The 26,257-nt window shown below is 36.3% G+C and overlaps 1 protein-coding gene across 3 annotated transcripts in view; it reads left to right on the plus strand.

Moving 5' to 3' along the window:
- ATRNL1 (attractin like 1) overlaps positions 1-26,257 on the plus strand; it is an 808,308-nt gene that overhangs the window by 242,935 nt on the left and 539,116 nt on the right. For all 3 annotated transcript variants that reach the window (XR_011564298.1, XM_070780901.1, XM_070780902.1), the window contains one exon: positions 3,212-3,305. Coding sequence is in view for 2 of the 3 variants with exons in the window: in XM_070780901.1 (XP_070637002.1) it covers positions 3,212-3,305 (94 nt within the window). In the remaining variant the exon portion in view is untranslated. Of the gene's footprint in view, positions 1-3,211; positions 3,306-26,257 lie in introns of those variants that run through there.

The raw sequence follows: 26,257 nt of genomic DNA on the forward strand, positions 1-26,257 counted from the left end.
AATAAAAGGCCACAGTATGATGATTTTATAGGTGCTTATTCAGCATAAAAAGATAACCCCAAATGCTGACAAAAACAGAATAATTTCAACATTGTCATGTCATAAAATATACATTTTAAACAATTGAATTTAAAATACATTTGTGCCATTTTAGCCCAAAGTATAGTACCTCAAGGGAATTCTCTCAAAATGAGTTTACATTGAAAAGTATTTTAACACAATTTTTTTCTATCTCAGAAATTATTAAAGTTACTATACAATGATAATTCTTTAAAGAAACAATGCAAGTATGACATTATTTAGCTCTGCCGTAAGGATAAATAAAATGTTTACCCAACTTTTAAAATATTAATGTATATCATTTGTTTTTTAGTGTCATTTTGAATACAAATAGTATTACTATGAAACTTCAAGTTAATATTAAAAGATATCATGTTATATTCATTTACTATTTATGATGTTACCTGTCATCAGTACATCTGAGTTCCTTTTTTGCTCATGATAATTTCCTTTTCCTTGCATTTCTGTACCTTGTCATTCATTTCTGTGGTTCTCACATATTGTGTTTCCAGAGTTTATTCACAAATGTAATCTGATCTATTTGCATATTCTTTATGAAGGAAAAACACTGTTATGTAGAAATCTTTTCTAATAAAGAAAACCTCAGTTCACTTCAGTAGCTCAGTTGTGTCCGACTCTTTGTGACCCCATGGACTGCAGCACGCCTGTCTATCACCAACTCCCGGAGCTTACTCAGACTCATGTCCATCAAGTCAGTGATGTCATCCAACCTTCTCATCCTCTGTCATCCCCTTCTCCTTCAGCCTTCAATCTTTTCCAGCATCAGTGTCTTTTCAAATGAGTCAGTTCTTTGCCTCAGGTGGCCAAAGTATTGGAGTTTCAGCTTCAGCATCAGTCCTTCCAGGGAATATTCAAGATTGATTTCCTTTAGGATTGACTGGTTGGATTTCCATGCAGTTCAAGGGACTCTCAAGAGTCTTCTCCAACACCACAGTTCAAAAGCATCAATTCTTAGGCACTCAGCTTTATTTATAGTCCAACTCTCATGTCCATACATGACTGCTGGAAAAATCATAGCTTTGACTAGATGGACATTTGTTGGCAAAGTAATGTCTCTGCCTTTTAATATGGTGCCTAGGTTGGTTATAGCTTTTCTTCCAAGGAGCAAGTATCTTTTGATTTCATGGCTGCAGTCACCATCTGCACTGACTTTGGAGCCCCCCAAAATAAAGTCTCTCACTATTTCCATTGTTTCCCCATCTATTTGCCGTGAAATGATAGGACTGGATACCATCGTCTTAGTTTTCTGAATGTTGAGTTTTAAGCCAACTTTGTCACTCTCCTGTTTCACTTTAAAGCCTCTTTAGCTCTTCTTTGCTTCTTGCCATAATGGTAGTGTCATCTGAGGTCATTGATATTTCTCCCAACAATCTTGATTCCAGCTTGTTCTTCATCCAGTCCAGCATTTCCCATGATGTACTCTGCATATAAGTTAAATAAGCAGGGTGACAATATTCAGCCTTGACGTACTCCTTTTCCAATTTGGAACCAGTCTGTTGTTCCATGTCCAGTTCTAACTGTTGCTTCTTGACCTGCATACAGATTTCTTAGGAGGCAGGTAAGGTGGTCTGGTATTCCTATCTCTTGAAGAAAGAAAATCTTGAAAGAAAATCTCATCTCTTGAAGAAAGCAAACCGAGGTTCATAAAAATCTACCTACTACCAAAATTATTTTTTGTGTGTATGTAGGGTTGTATGTTTTTACTGTACATTAATTATGTGTTTTTTCAAAGCGAGTGATCATAAGCAATGAGAAGCTTAGTTTCTGCAATATTTTGCCACATAGATTTTATATCCTAGGAATACAAATTAATTAGATCAGTGGTTCTCAGTGGGGATAAATGTGGGGATGACAATTATCTTTGTAATTATAAAGTTCTAATGGATCCTATTAAAATAATTAAAAAAGAGGCAGAAGACGATAGGTATCCTGAATGCACAAGCAAATAACTCCACATGACAGTATTTTATATTTTGATCAAAATAGTGACTCATTATCTCATTTTTAAACGTGTATGAAAATCAGGAAAAAGCCAAAAAATTTCATTTTTATCAGTAGAATTGTTTAACTAGCTGATTGTGTGAAGAAACACAATAGTTCTCATTAAAGGTTTTTTAAAGTCCTAATGGCATGATCAGCCCTATCTTTTTAAAACATGTCTGAAGGTTGAGGAAATTGTAGCCGAACTGAAGGTGGAATGATCAGTTACTGAATTATATTGGTATCAGTCAGAGTGTGAGTGACAGGACTTGAGTGATGGCTATCACCATGGAAAGGAAAGGTCAGATACAAGAAAGATGCTTCCTTGTAGAATCTAGAATGGACTGGCTGATTAGATGTTTGGCACAATGAAGTAGGAGGTTTGTGTCCTAAATATTTGGAACACTGATCTTTAACAAAGGAATGTGGAGTAAGAAAATGAAATGAGTTCATATAAACCAAATTCACTGGGCGTAACTATTATACTGTGGCATGTTTCAGGTAGTATTCCAGAATACTAAAACTGAGAATGACTTTAGAAGTTTAAAAGAATGATTTTTGGGCAAATAAACTTTTTATACAATACATAAAACTATATTTTATTGTTGACAGTGGTAACAGTAGTGGAGGTAATAGTTATTAAGTCCTTGATATGTGTTCAGAATTTAAAATACATTATCTCATTTAATTCTCATGAAAGTCCCAAGAGTATCTCCCTGCTTTTGAAGACAGAGAGACTAAGACTAGAGAGGTTATATAAATTGCCCAAGGTCAACATACTAGTGATTATAGATGTGCATTTTGTAGCTAAGTTGTTTGACTCTAAAGATCTTGTGCTCTTTGAAACTCATTTTATTAAGTAGATGTTCCAAATTAGAAATGGGAAAACATCCAGAAAAGGATGGGATAAATATTTGGATCCACACTAGACTTCAGGATTCTCCAAAGACTTTGAAGTGTTTCACAAAAAATTTTAAATGAGTAACTTAACTTCCCTTTAATTAAAAATAACCCATGTCATAACCCTAGTTTTTGGGTGGCAAGAGGATAATCGATGATTTTAAAAATAAGATAATAAAATCTTCCCTGAAATGTGATGTACATGTTTGTGATGGGGAATATTCAATATCATTTTGGTTTTGACTTACAGCTTGTACATGCAGTGGCCATGCAAATATTTGTCATATGCACACAGGAAAATGTTTCTGCACAACTAAAGGAATAAAAGGTGATCAGTGCCAATTGTAAGTAAAAATTACTTTATAGAACTTTTGTGGGTTAAATTTCTTCTGTAGAAGTAATTACTACAGGTTTCCCTTTGAAGTTTAGTGTTGTGTTAGTTAAGCAACCAATATTATTATCAACTATGCTGATTTGCATTTTATCAATCTTCATAAAAGTTAAGCCTTTAAATGACAATTTTGTGGAAGTTTTAAAACAGAGCCCATAGAATATTTGTCTTTTGTACCTTTCTGATAAAAAGAAATATTTTTATTTTTTCTAGAACATCTTATATATGAAATCTCAAATTTGGGTGGCTATCTTTATAATTTTCCTCTACATCTTGTTAAAGAACTGAAATTCAATGTTTCTGTGCTTTTCTTTGTTTTAAATCTTTTATTATTAATCCTGATCATCAAAATCTCATTAAGCCTTTCCGTTGGTTTCTTATACTCATTTTCTTTTGTTTCTCTGTTATTTCGTTAGACATGAACCCACTCTTGTTGTTACTCTGCTTTTAGTAGTTCATGAGTGGTTTTTGTCTTTTTGTAATTTAGTTGTTAATCTGAAGATTGATTCTCGTCCATCTCCAAAAGAAGTAACTTTAAACACAAGTTGTTTTAGGTTATTTAAATGATTTTTCTTACTCATATTCTTTATATATTAAAGTCATTTTGATAGTTTTGAATTATTTATCTGCATGCACTTGTCTTTGTATTAGAGATAATATACTGTATTTGACATAAACCACATAATTATTTTAAAAGTTAAGAAAGCATCTCCAAAACTATATCTATCTATATATAAATAAAAGTTTATATCCAAAGAAACCTGTTAGCCTTGGAAAATGATCTTTCTGCTTGTTTTTACTTAGAACAAATATATTATTTGCTGTAGAATTATCCTGCATTTTTTGTGTTAGATGATCCTGTCTTTGGCTAGTCTCTGAGGTGTCATAGATTTTCAAGAGAAGGTGAGCAGAACAAGTTTTTATTCCTTCTCCATAGTCTCTAAACTTAAAAGTAAAGTCAAAGCGTAAGATCACAGGGAAATTCCTGTTAAGGAAGGCTATTTTGTTCTCAGTACCAATTCAATTAAGCGGAGTCCTATGCTTTAAGTCAGAGATGCCACCGGTATTTTGCAATGCCATTTACTGGTTGTTATAAGCAGGGCTAACTTGGTGGTCATGTGACACGTGCATTTGCACAGGGCCTCGTGCTTAGAAGAGCTTCTTGCCTGATTCAATGTTCTGCTGTTGCCGTATTAAAATTTTAATAGATTCTTAACAAGAGCCCTTCATTTTCATTTGCCCCGGTTCCTTGCTTTCCCTTTTCCTAGTGATTTATGTAGTAGATCTTGGTCTTAAGCAACAAATATTTTTGTTGAGCTTCTAATATCATTTTAAACACTGACAGTTTAAATTTGTACTTTATTTTTTCATAAATGGCATATTCATCCATAATAATTATCTCTTATGTGATGTAGTACTTTAGTAACACATTTTTGATTCCAGGTGAAAGAGACAGTATTTTAATTCACTGAACTCATTGGTTTGTAAGCTTAGATGTACGGTTATAAAATTTGACATATGCATGAAATATTAGAAAAATAATTTATGTATTTCTGAATGATGAAAGTACATTTTACTGCTACTTACTATAATTAGGGGACATTTTTTACAAGTATGGGAGAAATCGGAATACTAAATTGTGGGCATATTTTGTAGATAGTTTTTTTGTTTGTTTTCTTTTTTCTTTTCTTTAAAAATTAATTAATTTATTTTAATTGGAGGCTAATTACTTTGCAATATTGCAGTGGTTTTTGCCGTATATTAACATGAATCAGCCATGGGTGTACATGTGTTCCCCATCCTGAACTCCCTTCCTACCTCTCTCCCCTTCCCATCCCTCAGGGTCATGCCAGTGCTCTGGCCCTGAGCACCCTGTCTCATGCATCAAATCTGGACTGGTGATCTATTTCACATATGGTAAAATACATGTTTCAATGCTATTCTCTCAAATCGTCCCACCCTCACCTTCTCCCACAGAGTCTAAAAGTCTGTTCTTTACATCTGTGTCTCTTTTGCTATTCGCATATAGGGTCATTGTTACCATCTTTCTAAATTCCATAAATATGCGTTAATATACTGTATTGGTGTTTTTCCTTCTGACTTACTTCACTCTGTCTGAGTTTTTATAGATAGAATTACTCTCATTGCTTTTTCATTTTACTTGTTTTATTTATTTATATTTATATTTGTAATTATTTACATAATATTATAATATATTTATAAAATAAAAGTGTTTACATTACATATTTATATTAAATACCTATATTTATTTTTCTATAAATATTTGTTTTATTTATTTTACTTTGGGGCAGTGGTGACATTAGCATCCTCACAAATTTTTTTTGAGTTAATTAATTTTTTTTTTTTGGTTGCACTAGGTCTTCTCTAGTTGGGGTGAGTGAGGGCTACTCTTCGTTGCAATGCATGCTCTTCTCATTGGTGCATCTCTTGGTGCAGATCTCGGACTCTAGGGTGCTTGGGCTCATTAGTTGCCTTGTGTGAACTCAGTGGTTGTGATTCCAGGGCTTAGTTGCCATGCGGTACGTGGAATCGTCCCAGGCCAGGGATTGAACCCATGTCCCCTGCATTGGCAGGTGGATTCTTAACCACTGGACTGCCAGGGAAATGTAGGGTCCTCATTCTTAACGTAATTTCCTGCCATGTGCTTATACTGGAAAAAACGCTCTCGTTAGGAAGCAAAGCTAGTCACTCATGTCAGTAGACAATCATTAAATGAGTGCGTCTTACTATTAATGAAGATGAATAACACATGGCTTTTACTTCAGTGGAGACACTAGGCAAAATATACTACACTACTTTCTTACATTAGTGCTTTGAGATGCTTACGAATGAGCCTTTCCTTCTTCCCAGGATAATTTCTGTTTGGCTTTAAGCAAAGAGTTGCAAAGAGTAGGATACCACTGAGCAACAGAACAACAACAAATGTAGTTAGAAGGGGGCTTCCCAGGTGGCACTAGTGGTAAAGAATCCGCCTGATGCTGGAGATGTAAAGACAGGTTCAATCCCTGGGTCAGGAAGATCTCCCAGAGGAGGGCATGACAACCCACTCCAATATTCTTGCCTGTAGAATTCCACGGACAGAGGAGCCTGGCGAGTTACAGTCCATAGGGTTACAGAGAGTCGGACATGACTGAAGCAACTTAGCACAGCATGCACATGCAGCTAGACATCACATCTTCTGGTAGATTTTTCATAACCTCTCCAAACTGAAATTGCGTCTCTTCCTATTTATGAATTTTTCCAATGTATGATGTGTGTACTTGCTTGTATCCTTTATTGAGTGAAACTCTTTGGGGACTGTTGCATCAGTACCACAGTGTAAATGCTCAACAAATTTATTTAATGGAATAGAATGAAGAAAATACTGAATGAGGACTGAAAGGAATGATTGATTTATCATGGAAGAATAAGGATAGTTAGAACAGGGCATATTTAAGATGAAAATTGGAGAGAGTTCAAGTTTTCTGAGTATAGAATATAGTAAAGGGAAGGGGAAACAACATTAGTAAAGCAAAGAAGTAAACATGAACATGATCATAGCATTTCTAGTTTTTGCTCAAGGATGTAGAGAGCTGGAAAAAGCATCATTCCCACCTTTACAATGAAAGAAGTAAAGCTGGGCAAATGCAGATTCATGAGTTTTCTTGAAAGCGTTGGAGTCCTGAGATTATAGGGTGACCAAATGGCCAGAAATCTAAAGAGAAGCAAGAGTTTTCAGGGAGAGATGATAAATACTGACTAACATGGAGTGAAGCCAACAGGAAGCTTAAATGTCCAGTTGATAAATTAGTGCTCAAGTGCTCATCATCAATAATATGAAGGTCTTGGGAATGTGGAGTTGCAGGTCCCCACCCTTTTTAGTCTTTCCATGAACCCCACGGGAAATAATTAGAGAAAATTTTAACAATGCATTTCCTGTGGTGTAAGATAGGGGGAGAGGAATAGCAGACATCCTGGGCAGGCCTACAATATGGGGTCAAAATATTTATTTAAAGGAACACCAAATTATTAATCTTGCCATGGTAGAGTCCTCATTCTGGCACTGGCCTGAACACAGTTGGAACCCAAAATTGGTAAGTTAAAAAAATGAATTTAATGAAAATACAAGCTAACATGAAATGAGTGAAAATTGTTTCTCTGGAAAATTTTTTCAATTTGAGGAGCAACATGCAGACTTTAAGGAAAACACATATTTTTCCTGTAAAATTTCTCAGTTAACAATGTGAAGGTGATGCTTGTTTGCATTATGTACAATACAATGTCTGTCATTTTCAATGTGTGTTTAAAGAAGGTCAGAAGTTTTAAGAAGGTCAGTGGTTCATTTATTTTTCTTTCAACCTCTGACAATACTTCTGATAGATACGGATGTTTCTTGGTGGGAAATAAAAGATTTCAGATGAAAATAGGTGGAAGAAGTTTTGATAAAATATTATGGTATATACTTATATCGTCTGGCCAACTCCCATGGTTTCACCATGACTACAGTAGTTACTTTCCTGTACCTTTCAATATTCTGCATAAAGAATGAAGATCTTTGTTACTCTTTTAGTTGCAAAGCTACTCATTTCTACTCAGGTACAAACAGGAAGTGTAAGTCAATAATATGTTATATATTGTACCCAGTAAGTATGAAGCTCAAAATATTTTGGTTGGACAAAGGAAACATCCATTTATTAGGTCAGTGGTTCTCAGTGATGATGGAATGGCATCTCTAGAACTTAATGAATTTTCCTAAACCAATACAATATTGTAAAGTAATTAGCCTCCAATTAAAATAAATAAATTTATATTAAAAAAATTAGATAGTGCTACGGCCTTTGGAGATGAATCATAGCCCCTTTGTTAGCATGGAAACTTACAGGACCAGGTTATAAATGGAATTTTGGTCTGATAAAGAATTCCAAATAATGATAGTGAAATTGATCCAAAATCTTGAAACTAAAATGGAATCACAGATAAATAGCCTGGAGACAAGGATTGAGAAGATGCAAGAAAGGTTTAACAAGGACCTAGAAGAAATAAAAAAGAGTCAATATATAATGAATAATGCAATAAATGAAATTAAAAACACTCTGGAGGCAACAAATAGTAGAATAACAGAGGCAGAAGATAGGATTAGTGAATTAGAAGATAGAATGGTAGAAATAAATGAATCAGAGAGGATAAAAGAAAAACGAATTAAAAGAAATGAGGACAATCTCAGAGACCTCCAGGACAATATTAAACGCACAACATTCGAATAATAGGGGTTCCAGAAGAAGAAGACAAAAAGAAAGACCATGAGAAAATACTTGAGGAGATAATAGTGGAAAACTTCCCTAAAATGGGGAAGGAAATATTCACCCAAGTCCAAGAAACCCAGAGAGTCCCAAACAGGATAAACCCAAGGAGAAACACCCCAAGACACATATTAATCAAATTAACAAAGATCAAACACAAAGAACAAATATTAAAAGCAGCAAGGGAAAAACAACAAATAACACACAAGGGAATTCCCATAAGGATAACAGCTGATCTTTCAATAGAAACTCTTCAAGCCAGGAGGGAATGGCAAGACATACTTAAAATGATGAAAGAAAATAACCTACAGCCCAGATTATTGTACCCAGCAAGGATCTCATTCAAGTATGAAGGAGAAATCAAAAGCTTTTCAGACAAGCAAAAGCTGAGAGAATTCTGCACCACCAAACCAGCTCTCCAACAAATACTAAAGGATATTCTCTAGACAGGAAACACAAAAACAGTGTATAAACTCGAACCCAAAACAATAAAGTAAATGGCAACGGGATCATACTTATCAGTAATTACCTTAAACGTAAATGGGTTGAATGCCCCAACCAAAAGACAAAGACTGGCTGAATGGATACAAAAACAAGACCCCTACATATGTTGTCTACAAGAGACCCACCTCAAAACAGGGGACACATACAGACTGAAAGTGAAGGGCTGGAAAAAGATTTTCCATGCAAATAGGGACCAAAAGAAAGCAGGAGTAGCAATACTCATATCAGATGAAATAGACTTTAAAACAAAGGCTGTGAAAAGAGACAAAGAAGGTCACTACATAATGATCAAAGGATCAATCCAAGAAGAAGATATAACAATTATAAATATATATGCACCCAACACGGGAGCACCACAGTACGTAAGACAAATGCTAACAAGTATGAAAGGAGAAATTAACAATAACACAATAATAGTGGGAGACTTTAATACCCCACTTACACCTATGGATAGATCAACTAAACAGAAAATTAACAAGGAAACACAAACTTTAAACGATACAATAGACCAGTTAGACCTAATTGATATCTATAGGACATTTCATCCCAAAACAATGAATTTCACGTTTTTCTCAAGCGCACATGGAACCCTCTCCAGGATAGATCACATCCTGGGCCATAAAGCTAGCCTTGGTAAATTCAAAAAAATAGAAATCATCCCAAGCATTTTTTCTGGTCCAAATCTTTTTAATTAAGTGTGATAGCAATAGTCCCTCAGTTGTATCCAATTCTTTGCCACCTGTAGACTGTAGCCCGCCAGCTCCTCTGTCCTTGGATTTCTCCAGACAAGAATACTGGAGTGGGTAGCCATTCTCTTCTCCAGAGGATCTTCCAGATCCAGGGATCAAACCCAGGTCTCCCGAATTGCAAGCAGATTCTTTACAGTCTGAGTCACCAGGGAAGCCCCCTACATTGATCTGTAAACTCACTCTGTGGTCATTTTCCTGTCCCTATAGGGTGCATGATTGGAATGGATATATGTAGCAGCTGACAGAACCTCTTGTTGGTCTTCTGACTCTTGGGTAAAGAGCTGTTACGTAGAAAGGGTCAAGTAGAAGGAGTCTCTGAAACTCCTTCCGTCCACTCTGGACCCAGTGAAGATGGTAGATTAGAAATTAGAGATCTTACACCAAGATAAGTGATAGGCTGTTGAAATGGAGAAAATAAAGAAGTATTATATTCTCAAGTATTAGCTGGATCTTATTTGTAAATGTTCAATTCAGTTGCTTAGTCGTGTCTGACCCTTTGCCAAAATAATTCCTTAGATTAAAATATAGGTAAGATTTAGATAAAGTGTCACAGAAAGCATTCATTCTACCTGAAACCCTACCACATGTCAAAGCACACATTGTATTTCTGAAACTTAAAAAGACCTTGGAAACTATATCATTTCTTAGACAATAGGAAATAGAGGATAATTTGGAAAAACACACAGTAATACCAAGCTGGTAGAGTTGTGTTTTGGGCTTCTGGGAATGCCATCAGAATTCCTAGCTGAAAATCAATTGGCATTACTCAAATAAATAGTTTTAATATGTAACTTTTACCATGTATATTTTATATCATAGGAATACAATTCTTTTAAATATATAGGATAGGATTAAAATAACAAAATTAGTTCTTATTTTCTTAGAAGGAGTCTGAAACATTCTCTGGACACATATTCCAAAATGTGTGCTGTATGAATTGCATAAGTATTTGTTGATGAAGTTTTCTGAAATGTTGAATTCATCTTTGTTAAATTCTGAATAAAATTATATATGGTCTATTTTCAACTTATGTGGTAACAGCATTCCTAGAAAATTCACTATATATTATAAACATGGAAAACGAATTTTTGTTTATAGGTAAAATGGTTAGGTTCTACTGTCAAATAATTATAGACAAAACTCTTTCTTTTCTCTTTTCCAAGGTATAAAATTTGGATTGACTCTTATTGTCATGTGGAATTGCCTTGTGCATTCAGGTCATCTATCATCCTCTGCCTCTTTTTTTAGTTATTTTAATATGGTCCATTAGAACTCTATAATTATGGAGATAATTGTTACCTGCACATTTATCCCCATTGAGAACCACTGATCTAGTTAATTAGTGTTTTCCTTTGTTGTTTTATTTATTGTATATAAGATATTCAGTTCAGTTCAGTCGCTCAGTCGTATCCGACTCTTTGCAACCCCATGAATCGCAGCACGCCAGGCCTCCCTATCCATCACCAGCTCCCGGAGTTCACTCAAACTCATGTCCATCGAGTCAGTGATGCCATCCAGCCATCTCATCCTCTGTCGTCCCCTTCTCCTCCTGCCCCCAATCCCTCCCAGCATCACAGTCTTTTCCAATGAGTCAACTCTTCTCATGAGGTGGCCAAAGAACTGGAGTTTCAGCTTTAGCATCATTCCTTCCAAAGAAATCCCAGGGCTGATCTCCTTTAGAATGGACTGGTTGGATCTCCTTGCAGTCCAAGGACTCTCAAGAGTCTTCTCCAACACCACAGTTCAAAAGCATCAATTCTTCAGCACTCAGCTTTATTCACAGTCCAACTCTCACATCCATACATGACCACAGGAAAAACCATAGCCTTGACTAGATGGACCTTTGTTGGCAAAGTAATGTCTCTGCTTTTGAATATGCTATCTAGGTTGGTCATAACTTTCCTTCCAAGGAGTAAGTGTCTTTTAATTTCATGGCTGCAGTCACCATCTGCAGTGATTTTGGAGCCCCACCCCCCAAAAAAGTCTGACACTGTTTCCACTGTTTCCCCATCTATTTCCCATGAAGTGATGGGACCAGATGCCATGATCTTCGTTTTCTGCATGTTGAGCTTTAAGCCAACTTTTCACTCTCCTCTTTCAGTTTCATCAACAGGCTTTTTAGTTCCTCTTCACTTTCTGCCATAAAGGTGGTTTCATCTGCATATCTGAGATTATTGATATTTCTCCTGGCAGTCTTGATTCCAGCTTGTGCTTCTTCCACCCCAGCGTTTCTCATGATGCACTCTGCATATAAGTTAATTAAGCAGGGTGAGATCTTAGAGCAATTTATTTCCTTCTGGAGACAAGTATATACATTCTTGATGTTATTAGATATTATGTTGGTAATTTAATCAAAATTTTTGGGTTGACTCAGATTCCTGCTTTACTTTTTATCAGTAGTAAATTGAAGATAAAGTTTCTCAAAGGCATTTGGAACTATAACTACCTGAGATACATGGCACTATTAGTAAGCAGGATATTTTAAGTTTAGTAGTTCAATTCATAACTGAGTCCCCCCTTTCTCTTCCTTACATCTTTCCTCTTTAGTGGTCATAACTTTTTCACAGCTACTATGGTAGGATTAAGACTCTGGATCTCAAAAGTAGGGTGAAGAAGAATCTCCTGGAAAATGGTGACTTAAGCTCTGTGATGGGATCAAAATTTTGCTTTATTATAAGCATTGCAGCATTAATAGTTCTTGCCACACTTCAAGAAATATTGCCATAGGACAGTCTTCTTCCTGAGCAATTTTTCCTCTCTAGTTTACCTTTAGACCAGCAGTATTTAAGATTATTACTCATTTTAATCTATGTTGTTTTGATGGTGGGAGGCAGAGGAGGATGTCAGTGCCTTTTCCATTTTTGGATGATCAAAGTTGTGCCTTCCTCTTAAGACTAGTTTTTGGGACATAGTAAGGGTTTCTAGGCTTCCCTGGTGGCTCAGATGGTAAAGAATCTGCCTGTAATGCGGGAGACCTGGGTTCGATCCCTGGGCTGGGAAGATCCTCTGGAGGAGGGCAATGGCAGCCCATTCCAGTATTCTTGCCTGGAGAATCCTCACAGACAGAGGAACCTGGTGAGTTACAGTTCCTGGGAGTTGCAGAGTCGGACATAACTGAAGCGACTAAGCACAGCACAACACACGAGGGTTTTATAAAACAAATGTAAATTAGTGTATTTTAGGATTTTGTTTTCCCCAATTATTTCCACACCCCCCACCCCTTGCTAAATTTCTTTTTGGGAAGGGGAAAACCAGTACTTATCCTGGTAGGAAGGTCAACTTGAATATTAATATAAAATCTCCCATGTCAGGTAAATATTTGAATTGTTGAGTGTGTCTTTTTGAGTTTAAAACTCTTGGATTATTAGGAACTTTCAAATTTAAATGTTAGTTCTGCCATCAGTGTTTCTAAGCCAACACATCATCCTCCAGAACTCTATTAGATTGATTTTCATTTAGTTGTCAGTTATGAAAACTTACTGAACACAATTCAGCATTGTTTCCCATTTTCTATCAGAGTTAGGTTGGAGGTCATGCAATTGGATTATGTCCACCTCTTCAGACCTGGCCCCTTAAAAGCTCTTGTGTTATACAAGCTCTCTTTCCCCATATATTGCTTCAGTGGAGATAAAGATGAGGACCTACAAGATTGCAGGACTTAGGAACAGCCCAAATCCTGGAAAATTGCATGGAATAGCTCTTCCTCCATTCCACCCCTCTACACCGGATTGTGCCTTAAGCTACAAACCTTTTTTATAAAAGACTAGGTTTTAAGAATGTTTGTTGCAAGAGTCACACACCTTTCCACAAGTAGTTATGTTCACTTGGCAGCTTGCTTGACATCCTTAACTATTGCACTTTCATTTGAATGACCTTAAATGATCTGTTCTTTAAGTGTGACTTCTAGGTTTAGATTAGTGAAATGTCTGAGATTTAGAGTCAAATTGTTCCTTGATTCCCATTCATCTCTCAGAACCGTTGCAGGCTTCTCCATTTCTTCTATCAGAGCTTTTGTCATCGGAGGCTGGCTCTTAGGAGCCTTTGCCTTGTCCTTGATCTCCAGTTTGATTATTGCATTGACATCAGACATAACAAAGATGTTATTCTTCAGTCGCTAAGTTGTGTTCGATTCTTTGCGACCCCATGGACTGCAGCACACCAGACTTCCCTGTCCTTCAGTGTCTCCCTGAGTTTGCTCAAATTCATGTGCAAAGTTAAGTGGTTTTAACTCTAGTGTGTCAGAGTAGGTCTCAATACATGTAGAATTGTTGGGATTGTTAGAATAAAATGATCGTAAAATATAGTGACCAAGAGGACAGAGTAGGAAGAACCTGAACTGATTTCCTCCCATGGACACATCAAAATTACAACTAATTACAGAAAAGCTATCTACGGCATTGACCTGAAGACTAGCAGAAAGGACATTCCTGCTATAAAATAAAGACACTAAGGAACCACAATGAGATGAGTAAGTGAGGTGGCGACACAGTATATTCAGGACCCACACCACTGGGCTGGTGATCCAAAATGGTAGGAATATTACAGTCATGAAGGAGTGGTGGGTCTGAGCCTTACACTGGCCTCCTCAGCCCACTGATCCTGTACCAGAAAGACAGGCTCTCAGAATGTCTGGCTTTGAAATGCAGCAGGTCTTATATTCATGAGAGCCAGAGAGCTATTGGAAACAGAGACTCCCCTCTTAAAGGATGTGCACAAAATCTCAAACCCTTTCACTTCCAGCGCTGAGGCAGTAGTTTGAAAGGAGCCTAGGTCAGACGCAGGTGCTCATTTTGGAGAGCTTCCCAGTGAAGCAGGAAGCAGCTGGATCTCTGCCTGGGATGGAGATACTGGTGGCAGACAGTTCTGAGACCTTGCTCTACTGTGATAGTGATAACACTGCACTGGCAAATGTCATGTTGGAATTCTCCCTTTAGCCTCTTCCTACCAGGGGCTTACCCACTCATCAGTGGGCTGGCACAAGCCCCAAGCCCTGCAGGGGAATGCAGACAGTCGTGTGAGGTCCTGGCCTGACCACCAATGAGCTGGTAGCAGCCTTGAACCTGCCATCCACTTTCCCTGGGCCATTCAGCCAACTATTCAGGAAGCCTACCCCACATCTAGAGGGCCTGCAGCTACTGTGTAAAGCATGGTCTCATAGCTCACCAGACCAGAGCCCACGTCTGCCTACCAGCATACCCATAGGAGTAGGCTGTGTCACACAGAGGGGTACACACAGCTCATATAGGGGTACCCCTTCACCATATAGTTCTGGTTACCAGAGGCAAGCATAATGGGCCCCATAGGACAATCTCCTACAGATGGCCACTTCTTGAAGATTGGGAAACATAACCCACCTACTTAAGAAATAGAAATAAACTCAGAGCATTAAGCAAAATAAGAGGGAGGAATATGTCCAAATAAGGGGATGAGACACAACCTCTGAAACAGAACTAAACGAATTGGAGATAAGCAGTCTCCCCAGTAAAAAGTTCAAAGTAATGATCATAAAGATGCTCACTAAACTTGGGAGAAGAATGGATGAACACAGTGAGAATCTGAACAGTACCATAACTGAAATGAAAAAAACACTGAAAGGAATCAACAGTGGCTTAAATGAGATAGGGGAACAGGACCAGCCATCTGGAAGACAGAGGATGTGAAAATACCCAAGCTGAACAGAAAAATGAAAAAAAGAAAAGAAAGAAGGATAGTTTAAGAGACCTCTGAGATAGTATGAAATGTACAGATTGCAAGCGGAGAAGGGAGAGAAAGGGACAGAGAATTTATTTGAAGAAATACTGTCTGAAAACTTTACCAACCTGGGAAAGGAAACAGACATCCAGGCCCAGGAAACACAGAGTCTGAAAGAAGATGAATCCAAAGAGGTCCACATCAAAACACATTATATTTAAAATGGCAAAAATTAAAGTTAAAGAGAATTTCATAAGCATCAAGTGAAAAGCAACTGAGTACATACGTGGGAAGTCAAGAGTATAAACTGACTTTCAGTAGAAACTTTGCAGCCCAGAAAGGAAAGGCACAGTACATTCAAAGCAATAAGAAGAAAATACCTACAGCCAAGAATATTTTACCAGGTAAAGTTAGTCACATTTGAAGGGGTAGATGCAGAGGTCACAGACGAGCCAAAGCTGAAAGAGTTCAGCACCATAAAACTGGTCTTAAAGGCCAGATGTGTTAACAGGACTTCTCTAAGTGGAAAAGAAGAGACTACGTAGAAATGTGAAAATTATAAAAAGGAAAATCTCATTGGTAAAGTCGAACATACAATAAGAAGTAATAGACCAGCTACTTTTGAAGCTAGTAGTCAGGTTAAAAGACAAACATAGCAAAATCTTCCGTATTCACAATATGTAGTTAAGGGATATACAGAACAAAAAGATAATATGATGTTAAAAACATTAAATTTGGGGGCAATGGATTAAAAGAAGTTTGAAATTGTATCAAATATCTTTTCCAACTACAGTGGTATGAGACTAGGAATTAACTACAAGTGACCTGTGAACAACATGTGTTTCAGCTGGATGGGTCCTCTTAAACATGGAATTTTTTCAATTATATATTGGAAAAACATATGAGTAGTTGGGACAATTTGGAAAAAAATCACAGACAAACCCTATAATCTAGAAGCATTGAAAAAATTAAGAAAAATGTCATGAATGTATAAAATACATGTTGATACTAATTTATCATTTACTACCATAAAATAAAAGTGTATTATTAAAATTTCTTATGTGCTAAGTTGCTTCAGGGAGAAGCCAATGGCACCCCACTCCAGTACTCTTGCCTGGAAAATCCCATGGATGGAGGAGTCTGATAGGCTGCAGTCCATGGGGTCGCTAAGAGTTAGACACGACTGAGTGTTTCACTTTTCACTTTCATGCATTGGAGAAGGAAGTGACAGCCCACTCCAGTGTTCTTGCCTGGAGAATCCCAGGGACCGGGGAGCCTGGTGGGCTGCCATCTATGGGGTCACACAGAGTCGGACACGACTGAAGCGACTTAGCAGCAGCAGCAGCAGCGAGTTGCTTCAGTCGTGTCCGACTCTTTGTGACCCAATGGACTGTAGCCTGCCAGGCTCCTCTGTCCATGGGATTCTCCAGGCAAGAGTACTGGAGTGGTTTGACATGCCCTCCTCCAGGGGATCTTCCCGACCCAGGGTTTGATCTGGCCTCTCCTATGTCTCCTGAATTGGCAGGCGCTTCTTTACCACTTGCTCCACCTGGGAAGCCTTTAAAAATTTATTATAAAAAGGAAAAATTAGTGAAAAGTTATGCATGTACTTATAAGACCTTACAAGGCCCCATTTGCAGTTGGAATTAATGTAAATAAATGTAAAGATGCAGTATTAAATTATAACTGCATGAAATTAACAGTAATACATGGTTTACTACTGTAATAATCTTGTAGCCACTTGTGTTGCTATTGCGGTGAGCTCAAGTGCTGTGAGTATCCACTTAAAATGCCTTGTGATGCTAATCATATCTTCTTCATGAGCAGTTCTTCTCTCCAGTAAATTATACATCACAGTAAAAAGTGGTCTTTCATGGTTCTTGTGTATTTGTCGTCGTGTTTAGTGCAGTGTTGTAAACCGTGAAACCGGGGGACCCGTATGAAGTGCCACCTGTCATACTGGAAGTGCTCCTGAGAAGCAAAGTCATGACACTATAGGAAAAACTTTAATTGCTTGATATGTCCTATAGATTGAAGTCTGTAGCTGCGGTTACCTGCCATTTCAAGATAAATGAATCCAGCATCAGGACCATTGTAAAAAATAAAAGAATAGGAAATTTGTGAAGCTGTCACTTCTGCTACCCCAGAAGGTGCTCAACCCTTGTACTCATTGCGTAAAAGCTTTAATCTAACATTGCAAATGCAGTTTATTTAAGTTTTTTTTTTTTACGATTTCTTTAAGAAATGTACACCTATAGCCGCCTCTTATTCAAGGATAAGTGAAGTCATTATATGTCAACTTACAGCAAAAGGAAGGTGAAGGGTCTATAGCTGGAGAATTTAATGCCAGCAAAGAATAGTTTGATAATTTTAAAAAGAGGTTTGGCTTAAAGATGTCAAGATGACAGGAGAAGCAGCTTCTGCCAACTGAGAGAGAGCAAATGACTTCCCAGATGCCATTAAGAAACTCATTGATGAGAAAGGATATCTGCTTGAGCAGATTTTTAATGCAGATGAAAATGCTCTAGTCTTAAAAAAAAAAAATGCCATAAAGGACTTCTATGAGTAAGGAAGAGAAGCACACACCAAGATTAAATCAGGAAGGGATAGGCTAACTCTACTATTTTGTGTAAATGAAATCAGGTTTATGATCAGGACTGCCATTATCTATAAAGCTGCTAATCAAGGAATCTAGAAAGGAAACGATTGTCTTTGGTTGTACAAGAAGGCCTGGACAAGGAAAATATATATATATATAAAAATATATATATACATATTTTTTTAATTGGTCTCATTGATGCTTTGTTCCTAAAGTCAGGAAGTACCCTGCCCATAGTGAAGTCACTCAGTCGTGTCCTACTCTTTGCGGCCCGATGGACTGTAGCCTACCACGTTCCTCTGCCCATGGGATTTTCCAGGCAAGAGTACTGGAGTGGGTTGCCATTTCCTTCTCCAGGGGATCTTCCCGACCCAGGGATCGAACCCAGGTCTCCTGCATTGTAGGCAGACGCTTTACCGTCTGAGCCACCAGGGAAGTCTGCCTATAAGGAATTGCCTTTTAAAGTTGTTTTTGATATTGGGCTGTGCCCCCGGGCCACCCACATCTCGACTTCAATACTGAAGGCATCCAAATGCTCTACTTGCCCTCTCCCACAATGTCTCTAATTCAGCCTCTAGATCAGGGCCTCATAAGAACCTTTAAGGCTCATTATACACAGGACTCAATGAAAAGGATTGTCGATGCTATGGAAGGGAACTCTAATAAGGTGAACATCCTGAAAGTCTAGAAGGATTTCACCTTGGAAGAAGCCATTGTGTTATAGAAAGAACTGTGAAAACTGTGGGGCCTGAAAGAATAAATAACTGCATCCATGTAACTATAATTTGATATTTTCAATGCCATAGAGTATTTGATTATATTTTTTTTGAACTGCAAAAAAGGTTTAATATATATGGATTGAATAAATCAACACATAAAGGAACCAATGAGTGAATTAATCAAAACAGATTCATCTTTCTAGATAAAGCTATTTCTTTTTTTTTTTTTTGGTTAATTTAATTTTATTTTATTTTTAAACTTTACATAATTGTATTAGTTTTGCCAAATATCAAAATGAATCCCCCACAGGTATACACGTGCTCCCCATCCTGAACCCTCCTCCCACCCCACACCAGCCCTCTGGGTCATCCCAGTGTACCAGCCCCAAGCATCCAGTATCATGCATCGAACCTGGACTGGCATCTCGTTTCATACATGATATTTTACATGTTTCAATGATATGATTATACCACACTTCATTTAATCATTCTTTTATTTTTCTATTGAAAATTATAGTTTTCTTTCTTTTAACCATTAAAATTGGTGGGCTTAGAGGATTCTCATGTGTCTCTTGATTCACAAGTACATACATTTTTGATAGTCTTTGTTGGGCACCCATTTTTTCAATTTTAGAGAATTAGCTCTTATAAAATTGCTATCTGGAAATTATATGCTTTCCAGGGCTGTATGAATTTACTTAATGCTCTGCACTCTTGACAATACTTGGTGTTATAAGACATTTTAAATTTAAGGATTCTGATGAATGTATAATTGATAGGTTGCAATTTGAATTTACATTTTCTTAAGAACTGAAGTGCTTCTTTCGTTCTCTAAGATTTAGTATGCTTAATATTTAAAAAATTTTATGTGTTTAATCATCAGTTGAAGTTCTCTTTTCTGAAATAGTGCTCTTTCAAATTTCTTGTGATTTTTTTTTTCCCTATTCTGTTCTCCTTTGCTTAATTTTTTGTAGTGTTTTATCTATTCTGGATGCTTATCTTCTATTGATGATACGTGTGGTAAATGCCATGGGATGGTTTAGGTTTTCACCCTGTTTTGTATGTCATTGGTGAAGAGAAGTTATTAATTTTAATATAATCCAATACATCAATCTTTTCCATATGGTTAGTGCTTTTGGGGGGTTCTGTTTGCAATTTCCTCATCTTTCCCTGTATTCAGTTCAGTTCAGTCACTCAGTCGTGTCCGACTCTTTGCAACCCATGAATTGCAGCACGCCAGGCCTCCCTGTCCATCACTAACTCCAGGAGTTCACCCAGACTCACGTCCATCGAGTCAGTGATGCCATCCAGCCATCTCATCCTCTGTCATCCCCTTCTCCTCCTGCCCCCAATCCCTCCCAGCATCAGAGTCTTTTCCAATGAGTCAACTCTTCACATGAGGTGGCCAAAGTACTGGAGTTTCAACTTTAGCATCATTCCTTCCAAAGAAATCCCAGGGCTGATCTCCTTCAGAATGGACTGGTTGGATCTCCTTGCAGTCCAAGGGACTCTCAAGAGTCTTCTCCAACACCACAGTTCAAAAGCATCAATTCTTCGGCACTCAGCTATCTTCACAGTCCAACTCTCGCATCCATACATGACCACAGGAAAACCATAGCCTTGACTAGACGGACCTTTGTTGGCAAAGTAATGTCTCTGACTTTGAATATGCTATCTAGGTTGGTCATAACTTTTCTTCCAAGGAGTAAGCATCTTTTAATTTCATGGCTGCAGTCACCATCTGCAGTGATTTTGGAGCCCCCCAAAATAAAGTCTGACACTGTTTCCACTGTTTGCCCATCTATTTCTCATGAAGAGATGGGACCAGATGCCATGATCTTCGTTTTCTGAATGTTGAGTTTTTTTGTTTTTTGGTTTTTTTAATTATTTTTTTAAATTTTATTTTATTTTTAAACTTTACAATATTGTATTAGTTTTGCCAAATATCGAAATGAATCCACCACAGGTGTACCTGTGTTCCCCATCCTGAACCCTCCTCCCTCCTCCCTCCCCATACCCTCCCTCTGGGTCGTCCCAGTGCACCAGCCCCAAGCATCCAGTATCGTGCATCGAACATGGACTGTTGAGTTTTAAGCCAACTTTTTTGCTCTGCTCTTTCACCTTCATCAACAAGGTGACCAGATGGTTTTAGATTTTTCTTTGTCGAAAGGTTTTAATTACATCTTTAAAATGAGATATAAACTATTGAATTTATTTAAGAGTAATAAGGTATTTAGATTTTTAATTTCTTCCTAGGTCTCTTTTACTCTTTGACTTTAAGTTTTTTCTTTATTTTACCAATTTTACAGTAATTGCTGAAGTTATTATTTTTCATTTGCCATGTTGGGCATTTCAGAAATTTCCAACACTCTTCAAATGTGTCTTCTTCTCCATTCTCTCTGTCTTCTGCTTTCGGAGCCAGTAACACCATAGCTTTTATTTCTTTTTCATATTTTTCCACTCTCTCCTGACCTATTTTTCAGTTTACTGTTTTTTTTCCCCACTGTGTATAGTTTGCTGTTAATCTCATCCATCCAGTTCTTAATTTTGGTTATCGTGTTTTCATTTGCTTGTTTTTATTTTCTAGTTTTTCAGACTGAATTCTAATTCTTCATCTATAATAGTTTCTAGTTGCCTTTTATAGTTTCCAAAATTTAGACAGATTTTTATTCTTGCCTGTTGTCTTCTCCAATTTAATAGTTATTTTAAAGCCAGTGGCTTTTTCTAGGTAATATCTAAATTCCCACAGCTCTGTTTCCATTATCCTTAGTTTCTGCTGGTTCCTGTTCTTGCTTTCTTGTCTATTCCTGTCTGTGCCTGGTTATTTTTTATTGATGCCATATTGGCAAAATATGTTTGTAGAAAATTTGAGACCATTGCTTACTTAAATCATAAGAGAATTTAATTCTCCTTTGTGCCTGAAAATAGTAGTATCTTCATGATTTTCTGGGATAAGGTTGGGTCAAAGTAGATTTGGGCTTCATAGGTGGCACTAAGGTAAAGAATTCTCCTGTCAATACAGGAGACATAATAGACGCAAGTTTGAACCAGGGGATGTTGGGAACATCCCCTGGAGGAGGTAATGGCAACCCACTCCAGTATTCTTGCCTGGAGAATCCCATGGACAAAGGAGCCTGGCAGACTACCGTCCATAGGGTCACAAAGAGTTGGAAATGATGAAGCGATTTAGCATGCAAAGTAGATTTGCAGTCTCTGGAAGGCCTTTTGATGCCTTTAATCCTAAAATTATACTTTGAGTTAAGCTTACCAGTCTTTGGTGTGCCTGGACTCCAGTCCTTTTCTGTGATATGCTGTTCCCATTCATAATTGGAGACATAGGGACCCCTGAAATGGTTCAGCATCCTGGGATTCTATCCTTCTCTGCATCTTGGCCTGGTAATTTTTCACCCCTTTGCTCTCCAATATTTTTAAGTATTAAAAAAAAAACAACAAACCTAGTCTTTTTAGTAGTTTTTAATTACCTGGCTAGTTCTATTCATTATTACTGGACTCTCAAGTCCGTAAATAGCATTACAGTTTTAAACGTGTACCTTTCCTACTATTTCAGGATTTACCATACATTCATGTCTGAATTTTTACTGTTTGTTTATGATACATTGTCTTAGAAGTATGATATCAATATTGATACTGTGATATTACTTAATATAATCTTTTTGTTTATGTGATTTTTATGAGTCCCTTTAGAGGCAAAGCAAAACAAAAGCAAGTGTGTCTTGCTTTGTGTATAACTTTCATAATTTTTACAAAAACATAAATTTATTTATCAGATTCTCAATTGTTTTAAATATTATATTTTGATATTTCAAATTATAGCAATTAGATTTAACCCTTCTTTAGCTTCTGAGTAGAAAAATTGTATCTTACAGTAAGATATATATATATAAATATATATATATAAGTAGGAACAAAATGAAAGGTGATATTTTAACACTTAGAAATGGGGGATTGTTTTATATTTTGTTTTTTCAAAATGATATTTATGATTTAATATGATCACATAAATAAATGGTAACCATTATTTAGGTGCCATGTAATGATAATATTTACCCTTTCAAAGTCCCTAATGAATATTTCAGCCTAAGCCTGTTTTATAAAAAGGTCTGGCTGTTTGCTTAGTGGGAATAGAGGATGATTATCTCTTTGCTTAGACCCAGAAATACTTTGAAGTTATGTTTTTAATTAAGCCAGGCAGAAGACTTCTGAAGGCTTTTAATGTTTGTTTCTAATCTTTATACAGAAAGATTATGAGTTTTAAAAACATTACTTAGCTTACATAACTGAATTATTATTAATGTAATCTATATAGTACCATACTAATTGGTTTGAAGAATTATTTATGCATATACTTTTCCATTCATATTCTCTTTACCCCTTATGAGTTTGACCTCAGTCAAGTACTTTTAGCTTCTCAAATTACTTATTATGTGAATTAGATTGTACATACCCATCTCTCAAATAATTGTATCAAAATATCTTATCATAAAAACTTTGTGTATAACAAAAATATTATTGTAGACAGATCCTTAGGTGACTACCGATAATTTCTGCCTTCTGGTCTTCACACACTATTGTATAATCCCTTTTCCTTGAGTATGGGGAGGACATGTGACTTACTTCTAAACCAGAAAATTTAGCAAAGATGATGGATAGCACTTCTATAATTATGTTTAGTGTTTTGTGTGTGTGCGTGGTGTGAGGATTGAATCTAATCTTACATTTTTCCAAATGGTTATCCAGTTGTCTCAAGTACTATGTAAGAGGATGACTGTCTTTTTACCCCAGTCATTTAAAGCACTGCTTTTATCATACACTAGAATTTTAGAAAATAGTAGCTGTACCTATTTCTGGAATTTCTATTCTATACCATTTATCTTTGTATTGGTGTACAAATACCATATTGTTTTAATTATATACATGTTGAGTATATTTTATTTTTTTTTTAATTTTTTTCTTTCATTTGTTTTCTTCGTACATTCTTTTTTTTTTAATTTTAGTTTTTAACTTTATAATATTGTATTGGTTTTGCCATATATCAACATGAATCCGCCACAGGTATACACGTGTTCCCCATCCTGAACTCTCCTCCTTCCTCCCTCCCCGTACCATCCCTCTGGGTCATCCCATTGCACCAGCCCCAAGCATCCAGTATTGTGCATCAAACCCGGACTGGCGACTCATTTCATATATGATATTATACATGTTTCAATGCCATTCTCCCAAATCATCCCACCCTCTCCCTCTCCCACAGAGATGTCTTTTCAGTCTAGGTTCCCTCAAAGCCCTTCCTTTCATTGTTGCTTCTAGCTATTCTTTTTTTTTTTTTTCTAGCTATTTTTGTATGTTTATTCCTGCATGTGAACATTAAAATCAGCTTTTCTAGCTCCTTTAAAGCTCATTAGAATTTTTCTTAGATCAAATTAACCATTATCTTTGAAATTAACTTCCAACTTGATGATCTTGAGATAGCCTAATGAAAAACAAGGCACGTCTTTCAGTTTATTTATATCTACTTTTGTGTTTCTCCAGCTGAATTTTATGTCTGAAATTTCATATGTTTCCTTTGCAACTATTTATTTCCTCAGTTGTTTGTAAACACTGGCGAGTCTTTAAATGAAATCTGAAATTAAAATGCCCAAAACTGGTGTTTAAACTCAGCTCATATTTTGAAAGTACTTTTAATCATTCAAAAATTTTCAATAATGATTGATATAAAATCTTTTAGACAATGTTGTTTCTAATTTACTGTTTTGAGTTTGAAAATGTAAAGAGAATGTCATTTTTATATTGGATACCTTCAAGAACTCTGTAAAGCCTTTGAGTTTTATTCTTGTCAAGGTCGTGTTAATTTCTTATTTATCTTAAAATTCTAAGTTTGAGTAATGAAAGCCAGGAGAAGTCATTTCCTAAACAGAAGCATATAATTTCATCCTTCTGAAAAAATTTGTGTTTAGAGAAAATAAAATGTTAAGTATTCCTTGTCAAAATTATGTTGAAGGTATACATGTTATAAGTATATTGATTATTTGAAAAATGAATTATTAATAACAAGAATGAAAACTTCATAACTTCCATATTGGAAAATAGGTTTGGGTTGGAGCTTTTAAAGTTAACTCATTGATAAATTAAAAAGTATTTGAAATCCCTTGTCATTTGTCATGTTAAATTGCTATGAGAACTTGAAAGTCCTCTATTCAATATTTAGGCAGTAAGATATGTAAGGAATATCATGCATAAAAATGCAGTGAGTATTATGTTGAATGTTTTCCTATTTTGAAAATGCTACCCGATGGACTGTGGCCCGCCAGGCTCCTCTGTCCATGGGATTCTCCTGGCAAAAATACTGGAGTGGGTTGCCATTCCCTTCTCCAGGGGATCTTCCCAACTCAGGGATCAAACCCTGGCCTTATGCATTGCAGGCAAATTCTTTACCATCTGAGCCACCAGGGGAGTGCAGTATTGAGTTATCCATTTGCAACAAGTCAAGTTTACTTTTTGTGAGAGAAACGGAATTGTAGCAGTATTGTAAATCAGTCCTTTAGCGTGTGTATATATTTGGTATAAAGTGGTAGGATTTAAGGAGCTAAGTCTAAAGGAAGGAACGAAAATATAGGAATAGTATGGATTCTGAAGTGCTAACCCAGCAGTAATGGCTTTCATCATTTTCTAAAGCTAGAAAACTACTATATATCACACATTTAAAAAGTACCTTTTGGAGAAGTCATCTATACCCTGAAGAAAACCTATATTCCAAATACTTTTTTCCAGAGAATAAAGTTAGTGGTATAAAGGGCTATATAATAATTTTGTAGTTAATGTAGAAAAATATTTACTCTTCACTTCATTTTTTTTTCATGGATACAAAGTATTAGCAGTTATGCATGACTGAAAAATGCATTCAGAATGCAACTGATTATTTACTTTATTATTCTCAACTGTTTGGGCCTTCATCGATTAAAATATATATGTATTTCTTGGTTCTAATTGACTCTATTAAAACTAAAGACGTTTTTGGAAGAACCTTCTTGCTTTTTAAAATTCTACATATAATTTAATATTGAGGCACTTTATTCAGTTACCCACATGTATATATTTTATAATAGTTAAATTTGGAGGACATTCCAAGAAGTAGCATTATGCAAAACCAAGCTATATTTCTTTTAGGCATTAATTGTCATTTTAACTGAATTCTGGAAACAGAGATTGGAAAAATACAAACTTCAGAAATTTTCAAAATACTTAGGATTTTCTCCTACTGTTGTAGTTAACTATATTTTTGAAGAATTTAACTTAGAATTCCTGAGCCTGAATGCTCACGTGTTCTT

The sequence above is a fragment of the Bos indicus genome, chromosome 26, assembly GCF_029378745.1.
Source record: "Bos indicus isolate NIAB-ARS_2022 breed Sahiwal x Tharparkar chromosome 26, NIAB-ARS_B.indTharparkar_mat_pri_1.0, whole genome shotgun sequence".
In the NCBI taxonomy this organism is placed as follows: Eukaryota; Metazoa; Chordata; class Mammalia; order Artiodactyla; family Bovidae; genus Bos; species Bos indicus.